The 9,783-nt window shown below is 34.8% G+C and overlaps 1 protein-coding gene, 1 long non-coding RNA gene and 2 other non-coding genes across 4 annotated transcripts; all 4 read left to right on the top strand.

Annotated features, from left to right (window-relative positions):
* The first annotated feature begins 7 nt into the window (after nt 1-7).
* LOC119080218 lies at nt 8-4,433 on the top strand. Its single transcript, XR_005088293.1, has 3 exons — nt 8-97; nt 639-742; nt 4,336-4,433. It is a non-coding gene; the product is annotated as an uncharacterized LOC119080218 (long non-coding RNA).
* On the top strand, nt 2,550-2,621 carry Trnaw-cca. The gene has a single exon. It is a non-coding gene; the product is annotated as a tRNA-Trp (tRNA).
* Nucleotides 4,434-7,208: 2,775 nt separating the features above from the next.
* LOC119080371 (C-type lectin 37Db-like) lies at nt 7,209-8,126 on the top strand. The gene is made up of 3 exons (XM_037188672.1): nt 7,209-7,469; nt 7,535-7,643; nt 7,704-8,126. The coding sequence occupies exons 1-3, from the start codon at nt 7,266-7,268 to the stop codon at nt 7,946-7,948; spliced, it is 558 nt and encodes a 185-aa protein (XP_037044567.1). The 5' UTR covers nt 7,209-7,265; the 3' UTR covers nt 7,949-8,126.
* Nucleotides 8,127-8,932: 806 nt separating this feature from the next.
* On the top strand, nt 8,933-9,004 carry Trnaw-cca. The gene has a single exon. It is a non-coding gene; the product is annotated as a tRNA-Trp (tRNA).
* Nucleotides 9,005-9,783: the final 779 nt, after the last annotated feature.

Genomic DNA, 9,783 nt, shown 5'->3' on the forward strand with positions numbered 1-9,783 from the left:
GAATCGTCTGTCCTTCCAAAATTTAGGAACCAACCTTGGAACATCTCACTCATGTCGAAAATAACCCAAATCCATCAAAAAATCCGATGAAAGTTAGGTAGTACCAGAGGAAACATGTTTCATCGCAAAATTTAGTAACAAACCTCAGATCACCCCACTTATATCGAAAATAACTCAAATCATTAAAAAAAACAGATGGAAGTTGGGAAGTACCAGAGGAATTATCTGCCATCCCAAAATTTAGGAACCAACCTTAAAACACCCCACTCATGTCGAAAATAACCGAAATCCATCAAAAAATCCGATGGAAGTCAGGAGGTGCCAGAGGAATCATCTGTCATCCCAAAATTTAGGTACCAGCCTTGGAATATCTTACTTACATCGAAAATAATCCAAATCCATCAAAAATTCAGATGGAAGTTAGGAAGTGCCAGAGGAATGATCTGTCGTCCCAAAATTAAGGAACTAACCTTGGAACACATTACTTACTTTGAAAATAACCGAAATCCATCGAAAAATCCGATGGAAGTTAGATAGTGCCAGAGGAAGCACCTGTCACTTCAAAATGTAGGAACACCTCACTTATATCGGAATCGGAAATAACCCAAATCCATCAAAAAAAAACAGATGGAAGTTAGGAAGTGCCAGAGGAATCATCTGTCATACAAAAATTTAGGAACCAACCTTGGAACACCTCACTCATGTCGAAAATAACCCAAATCCATCAAAAAATCTTATAGAAGTTAGGATGTGTAAGATGAATCATCTGTCATCCCCAATTGAAATTTTACGAACCAACCTAGTGGAAGTTAACTTAATGATCCCCACAATTTTCAACAAGAAACACACCGCAAAACAACATACACCTTTCACCACATTACCATCCATATCATGCACCAAAATAAACAGAGCACACACGCACACACACATACAAATTGGCTTTTATATGGAGACTTTGGGGAGCTCCAGCTCTCAAGGTATGGGTTTTTTCCAACTTTCGAACACTCCATTCTTCTTTCTGAGCCATTATTAACCTATAACCGAAATTATATAGGAAAATCTATAGAAACGTTTAGAAGTTGCTGGATCCACTTTTCCATAGAAACTAACTAAGTAACTAACTAACGTAGACGATTTCAGTTATCTGAAAAAACGAAATTTAGCTTATTTTCACACAAAAACCAAAATTTTGAAATTCAATATCTTAACCAAATCGCAGCATACTTTAACGTGTTTGAATTTTCAAAATTACCTATAAATACAGTTCCAGCTGAATGGTTTGAAATTTTCAAAGTCAATTTTGACCAAATTCCTGGTATCCAATTAGTGTTTTTTTTCGCGTTATTTCATGACTAGGCTTTTTTTGACCAAATGCCCCCTGTCTATTATCTCATTTCATCAGTGTTAGAAACAATTAGAATTATATCGGATCAACAAAATTCACACGAAAACTCTACTTTTCATCTTTTTATCCCTAGTCATGTAATAGAAAACAAGACTTTTCATCTTTTTATCCCGAGTTATGTAATGGATTTTACATTCTGAGGGCTTCGAAAGAAGTGCTAGAAACAAGAAAAGTACGGTTTTCGACGCATGTAGCATATAAAAATTTATTTTTGAAGAGTGTCATGACCGCACCATTTTTAATTTGATCGATTTTCTAGTATTAATTTTTCTAGAATAATTTAGACTAAACTCGAACAAACCTTTTATGTTACTTTAATTTTTCGAGGACCATTCGTTCGATCGTTCCACATCGTTTTCTATGCTGTCAGGATTAGTGTGATGCAAGAGTCGTTTGAATCACTCGTGATGGAATAGAAAAAATCTAAAGAGAGAAAAAAATCTTTTGAAATGAATGTGGAACGAGTGACATAACCTCGAAAATGTAAAAATATATTTTGAGGTTAGTTTATAACATTGTTGGCTTTAAAGCGAGTAAACCACTCAAATGCATGTGCACTATCTCCATTATACGATATAAACACGGCAGAGGAAAATAAGCCAGGCAAAAGCGATTTATTTTTAAAACTTCAAGTTACACTGTATGAAATAAACTCAAATGAACACTGACAAAAATTAGGTTAATTTTTTTCGCAAAATATAATGCTAGATACTTCAGGTCCCTAGTAAAATCAAGCGCTCCTGTCTGGTTTACTTTACTCTGCCGTGATATAAATTGTACAAATGGTTCAAATGCTACGAATGTTTATACTTACTTTCAAATCAAGAAAATCGATCAAATTTTAGTGCTCCAACCATAAATTATAAAAAACTAAGTTCTGCGTTACCCTCGTCTCACTAGTCCGGTGATTTTTAGCTTTGTTAGAGGCCATACATAATAAACAAAAAAGAAATAACTAAAATATGTTATGAATTTGTAGCGTGTCTGAACACCCAGATCAGTTTCAAGCGTATAGCGCATAGCGTACATATATATATATAGCATCTATAGCATCGTTATCGTTTAACTGAATACTCACACACATTTTGTTTTGCTTTACAAAGGTTTGTGTTTGATGGTGTGCTTTTAGCACATGACAAAGTATGACTCCGTGGCGCAACGGTAGCGCGTCTGACTCCAGATCAGAAGGTTGCGTGTTCAAATCACGTCGGGGTCACAATTTTTTTTTATTTTTTTTCAAAGTTGAGATAGAATTATTATTATTATTTTATACGAGGATCCCGGACTCTTCAAGATACTTATATCGAAAATAACCTAAATCCGATGGAAGTTAGGAAGTGCCAGAGGAATCGTCTGTCCTTCCAAAATTTAGGAACCAACCTTGGAACATCTCACTCATGTCGAAAATAACCCAAATCCATCAAAAAATCCGATGAAAGTTAGGTAGTACCAGAGGAAACATGTTTCATCCCAAAATTTAGTAACAAACCTCAGATCAACCCAATTATATCGAAAATAACGTACGACGTTCCTTTCAAATAAAACAAAAATTTCAAATAGCCCTAAAATTTTAATTTATTGAGTATAAATACACATAGGGCCTAGTATCGGCCTCAGTCCGAGGATCCAAATTTAATTTTTTTTTCAACTACATTCTATTCGGCCTTTGATTACCTTCCAAATGAAACAAAAAATACGAAAAACGGATGAAATTTGCTCGAGTTATATGTAAAATACGCACAGGGCCCTAGTAGCGGCCTTAGTCCGAGGACAAAAATTGAATTTTTTTCAACAACATTCTATTCGGCCTTTGATTACCTTCCAAATGAAACAAAAATTACGAAAAACGGATGAAATTTGCTCGAGTTATATGTAAAATACACATAGGGCCCTAGTAACGGCCTTAGTCCAAGGACCCAATTTAATTTTTTTTCAACAACATTCTATTCGGTGTTCGATTATCTTTCAAATGAAACAAAAATTACGAAAAACGGATGAAATTTACTCGAGTTGTATGTAAATTACGCATAGGGCCCTAGTAGCGGCCTTAGTCCGAGGACCCAAATTTAATTTTTTTTTTCAACAACATTCTATTCGGTGTTCGATTATTTTTCAAATGAAACAAAAATTACGAAAAACGGATGAAATTTACTCGAGTTGTATGTAAAATACGCATAGGGCCCTAGTAGCGGCCTTAGTCCGAGGACCCAAATTTAATTTTTTTTTCAACAATATTCTATTCGGCCTTTGATTACCTTCCAAATGACACAAAAATTACGAAAAACGAATGAAATTTACTCGAGTTCAATGTAAAATACACATAGGGCCCCAGTAGTGGCCCTAGTCCAAGGACCCAAATTTAATTTTTTTTTCAACAACTTTCTATTCGGCGTTCGATTACCTTCCAAATGAAACAAAAATTACGAAAAACGGATTAAATTTACTTGAGTTCTATGTAAAATACACATAGGGCCCTAGTAGCTTTTCACTTCTAAGGCCCTAACTCACGGTCCACTCACCCGATTTAAAAAAAACTTTTTTTTCCTGGATTGGTATTGACAATACCTATCATTTGCCGTGTTATTTACATTTCCATCGTTTATTTTGCCATAAATATCACCAAAAGACCTTAAATCACTTAGGTGGCCCTAACTCACGAAGGGCCGACCCGAATATGTCCATCTTCGAACTTAGCCTCACTATTTTGACTATCTTTCAGGGAAAAAAAAAATTTTGAAATCGGATTTGATTTACTCAAGATATCGACGTGACGGACAGACGGACAGACGGCCCAAATTTTTATTGCGGATTCGTCATCTATGAACATAGGCAAACACTTTGCCCTTACCGTCTGCTTCGAATTCCATCAATTACACACGGCATCGTAATCCTATAAGCCCCTTCGTACTTCGTACGGGGCTAAAAAACAGATGGAAGTTGGGAAGTACCAGAGGAATTATCTGCCATCCCAAAATTTAGGAACCAACCTTAAAACACCCCACTCATGTCGAAAATAACCGAAATCCATCAAAAAATCCGATGGAAGTCAGGAGGTGCCAGAGGAATCATCTGTCATCCCAAAATTTAGGTACCAGCCTTGGAATATCTTACTTACATCGAAAATAATCCAAATCCATCAAAAATTCAGATGGAAGTTAGGAAGTGCCAGAGGAATGATCTGTCGTCCCAAAATTAAGGAACTTACCTTGGAACACATTACTTACTTTGAAAATAACCGAAATCCATCGAAAAATCCGATGGAAGTTAGATAGTGCCAGAGGAAACACCTGTCACTTCAAAATGTAGGAACACCTCACTTATATCGGAATCGGAAATAACCCAAATCCATCAAAAAAAAAAACAGATGGAAGTTAGGAAGTGCCAGAGGAATCATCTGTCATACAAAAATTTAGGAACCAACCTTGGAACACCTCACTCATGTCGAAAATAACCCAAATCCATCAAAAAATCTTATAGAAGTTAGGATGTGTAAGATGAATCATCTGTCATCCCCAATTGAAATTTTACGAACCAACCTAGTGGAAGTTAACTTAATGATCCCCACAATTTTCAACAAGAAACACACCGCAAAACAACACACACCTTTCACCACATTACCATCCATATCATGCACCAAAATAAACAAAGCACACACGCACACACACATACAAATTGGCTTTTATATGGAGACTTTGGGAGCTCCAGCTCTCAAGGTATGGGTTTTTTCCAACTTTCGAACACTCCATTCTTCTTTCTGAGCCATTATTAACCTATAACCGAAATTATATAGGAAAATCTATAGAAACGTTTAGAAGTTGCTGGATCCACTTTTCCATAGAAACTAACTAAGTAACTAACTAACGTAGACGATTTCAGTTATCTGAAAAAACGAAATTTAGCTTATTTTCACACAAAAACCAAAATTTTGAAATTCAATATCTTAACCAAATCGCAGCATACTTTAACGTGTTTGAATTTTCGAAATTACCTATAAATACAGTTCCAGCTAAATGGTTTGAAATTTTCAAAGTCAATTTTGACCAAATTCCTGGTATCCAATTAGTGTTTTTTTCGCGTTATTTCATGACTAGGCTTTTTTTGACCAAATGCCCCCTGTCTATTATCTCATTTCATCAGTGTTAGAAACAATTAGAATTATATCGGATCAACAAAATTCACACGAAAACTCTACTTTTCATCTTTTTATCCCTAGTCATGTAATAGAAAACAAGACTTTTCATCTTTTTATCCCGAGTTATGTAATGGATTTTACATTCTGAGGGCTTCGAAAGAAGTGCTAGAAACAAGAAAAGTACGGTTTTCGACGCATGTAGCATATAAAAATTTATTTTCTTGAAGAGTGTCATGACCGCACCATTTTTAATTTGATCGATTTTCTAGTATTAATTTTTCTAGAATAATTTAGACTAAACTCGAACAAACCTTTTATGTTACTTTAATTTTTCGAGTACCATTCGTTCGATCGTTCCACATCGTTTTCTATGCTGTCAGGATTAGTGTGATGCAAGAGTCGTTTGAATCACTCGTGATGGAATAGAAAAAATCTAAAGAGAGAAAAAAAAGTCTTTTGAAATGAATGTGGAACGAGTGACATAACCTCGAAAATGTAAAAATATATTTTGAGGTTAGTTTATAACATTGTTGGCTTTAAAGCGAGTAAACCACTCAAATGCATGTGCACTATCTCCATTATACGATATAAACACGGCAGAGGAAAATAAGCCAGGCAAAAGCGATTTATTTTTAAAACTTCAAGTTACACTGTATGAAATAAACTCAAATGAACACTGACAAAAATTAGGTTAATTTTTTTCGCAAAATATAATGCTAGATACTTCAGGTCCCTAGTAAAATCAAGCGCTCCTGTCTGGTTTACTTTACTCTGCCGTGATATAAATTGTACAAATGGTTCAAATGATACGAATGTTTATACTTACTTTCAAATCAAGAAAATCGATCAAATTTTAGTGCTCCAACCATAAATTATAAAAAACTAAGTTCTGCGTTACCCTCGTCTCACTAGTCCGGTGTTAACATCAAACCACAACCATCAGCTGGCAGACTGCCCTATTTTCAAATATGTATAACGACCGACTTAAGATAGCTGAATGTTCAAACTTTCGCTTGATTCGATAGCCCTAATCTGTGATATTTGTTTTACTTGTCCTTTTACTTTCTAACTAACTTTCTCACACGAGCTCGAAAAATTTTGTTAACCTGGCACACACGGCTATTCATATGTAATCGATAACGACGACAAAAATAATGACAAGCTCTGGGTAATATGGTCCCTTATAGTAAAATGATTGTTAAAAAAATGGAAGTAAAAGATTTGAAATCAACCGATTAAAAATACTTTGATCGGTGGAAGTAACATATGCTTCCCGTCTGTAGCAGGTTAATGAAAGTTGTCACCACGCACCAGCTCTCAGCTGTTGTGCTTGGGAAGATAGATAGAGGTTTTTGAGTCATCCGGTCGAGATAAAAGTCGGCATGACTGATGCATTGTGGTATCTTTCATCAAAAATTATAAGACCTAATTTATATCGCATCATTAAATTGCAATTTTAGGTTGTTCAAGTGGCTTCGGTCGTAAAGACCTATCGCTTGATTCTTTCAAAGAATTGTTGTTGTCTTTTCTTTATCATTAGGATTTCAAGTGCAGTGAAATAGGAGATATGAAACATCAAGTAAGTCTTTCATTATTGTAACAAAAGAGAATTTAGATAATTTTGATAAGTTCGACAATAACTTCCTGTGTGTATAAAAGAGCCTGTGTCCGCTAAAAAAAGGTTAATATAAGTTTGTTTATTTAACTGACAAGTACAATAACCGAAAAATGTACAAAATAACTTTGTCTATAGCATGCGTTTACGCAGTTTTGCTTTCACCAACTAGTGGATTTGTTGCTGAGCCAGTAAAGGACGTAGCAAATTCAGCAGAAGCAGAAGATGCCGCTTATGTTTCTACACTGGCAGATCAACCAGCAATCAGAAGTAGTTTCGTGAATTCAAAACAATTCTTCCTTGTCACTACAGAAAAGGTATCACCAATCCTAATTAAAACTCTACCACATAGTGGCAAATAAAACATTCATCTAATTGGCAGGTCAATTGGTACAAAGCAGCGCATATTTGTAAATTCAATGGCATGGACTTGGCCAGCATTGATTCGATGGAAGAAAACAATATTGTCGCAATGCTCATAAATATGTCGGGTAAGTCGTGGCTTGGCTCTGTGACATTTGTCACATATTTGATAAATTATTTTAATTCAGGTTGTGGAGATGCATCGCCACGTTTCTGGACTTCGGGCAATGACCTTGGCGCTTTCAGAGAGTGGTATTGGTTGGCCAATGGAAAACCGATGAGTTTCACAAACTGGGGAGCCAATGAACCAAACAACTCAAACGACACAAATGAAAGATGTGTGGAGATACGATGGAAAGACCAAGCTTATACTTGGAATGATTTACCTTGTAATTCGAACCTTTTCTTTATTTGTGAAATGAAATTCAACTGAGTTCTAGTTAAGTAAAAAAGTTAAGAAAGTAAAATCGAACGATAAATAACAGTGGTCGAACAATGCATCTTTCGTCGACATGAAAATAATGAAAATTCAACGTGAAATCAAGAGATTATAAAATAATAAAAGATGAAAACACGGCTGTATACTTACACCGTATACGGAAGTCATATAAGCACAGGCATATTTTTAATGAGTCAAAAACGGTTTTAGCTTATCTGTTATCTAGGTTTGAATTAAACTTGGTCAAGTCACGGCTCCCAAGAATAATAATACTTGGAAGTAATTTTTTTGAGGATGTTAGTGAATTTTATACAATTTTACTATGGAATTTCCACCACCCACAAAAAGTGTAACCAGCTAAATTCGTTAATTCTCGATATATAAGTGACATAAACAACAAAAAAACACCATGGACCAATTAAAGTCATTTATATAAATCCTATTCTGAAAAATATAACGAACAATGCGGGTTGTACATTTGATTCGTTCTTCCGAACTCTTACAAATATCAAATTTTCATTTTAATTAAATAAATGCATCAACTAGAACAAACAGACATAATAGAGAAGAACACAATTCAATTGGAACAAAGGCAATTCGAACCATGCCTCTAAGAGCGCTGGTTGCTCTGGCTACCTCTGTCCAAATTATGCATTAAGATGCCGAAGAATAGGTCCGACTTAAAGCTCAGCAATTGATTTTTAGTTTATTTGTTACTGAAACAGCTTACACTGATCTGATTTTTAGCTTTGTTAGAGGCCATACATAATAAATAAAAAAGAAATAACTAAAATATGTTATGAATTTGTAGCGTGTCTGAACACCCAGATCAGTTTCAAGCGTATAGCGCATAGCGTACATATATATATATATAGCATCTATAGCATCGTTATCGTTTAACTGAATACTCACACACATTTTGTTTTGCTTTACAAAGGTTTGTGTTTGATGGTGTGCTTTTAGCACATGACAAAGTATGACTCCGTGGCGCAACGGTAGCGCGTCTGACTCCAGATCAGAAGGTTGCGTGTTCAAATCACGTCGGGGTCACAAGTTTTTTTTGTTTTTTAAATGTGTTGAGAGTGATTTCACAGTGACTGTTTCAAAAGAAAACTGCTCCCTTGCAGAAATCGTATGGAGTACACAGTTCGAATCAGACCGAAGTCAATTTTCGTTCATTAAAGTATATAAAATGTGAACTGATTTGGAACGACCGACAAAAATAGAAAATTGCTGTCGTTTATAATAAAATGTTCGTCAAAACTAATGAGGTAAAAGATTTTGATTAAATTTTTAGTAAAGACTTCGATCAAACGAAGTAACAGATTTGATAATAATTGATGTGTTTTCCGTGAGTGATAAGTCACAATAAGGAATCATTCTTCAAACAATATAATGACTATAACTAGTTGATTGACCGTACCATTATTTCCGAAAATTTGACTATTTTCTCTGAACCATTTCTACAATTGAGTTTTGGTGAAATTCGATAAAAACAAACTTCGCAAGTATGGGGAAAGACCAAACTTATCGTATGAGTAAAGACCAAACTTATCTTTTCTGAGAGAAGACAAAAATTAGTCCCTTCTGATACAATTTATGAAGATAAAAATAAAAAATAAATTATTTGAAAGTTGATTCTGAGAATGAATTTGTAAACAAAGCGGCTATTTTTACAATGGTTGGCAGTTTTTTCTTTATACGATTTTGATTGATATTGAATAGTCTGTATGCTTCAGCAAAACATAAATAATAATTCATTAACATGATTATAAGAATCCAACGAAATATACAGCCACACCAAAATTATATCATTGAACAGTATCGTT

Source organism: Bradysia coprophila, chromosome X, assembly GCF_014529535.1.
Source record: "Bradysia coprophila strain Holo2 chromosome X, BU_Bcop_v1, whole genome shotgun sequence".
Taxonomy (NCBI): domain Eukaryota; kingdom Metazoa; phylum Arthropoda; class Insecta; order Diptera; family Sciaridae; genus Bradysia; species Bradysia coprophila.

Excerpts from the sequence above, each read along its gene's own strand:
- LOC119080371 (XM_037188672.1), top strand. The coding sequence starts at position 7,266 with ATGTACAAAATAACTTTGTCTATAGCATGCGTTTACGCAGTTTTGCTT. Across the intron at positions 7,470-7,534 it reads TCCTTGTCACTACAGAAAAG|GTCAATTGGTACAAAGCAGC; the intron begins GTATCACCAATC and ends TCTAATTGGCAG. Across the intron at positions 7,644-7,703 it reads AATGCTCATAAATATGTCGG|GTTGTGGAGATGCATCGCCA; the intron begins GTAAGTCGTGGC and ends ATTTTAATTCAG.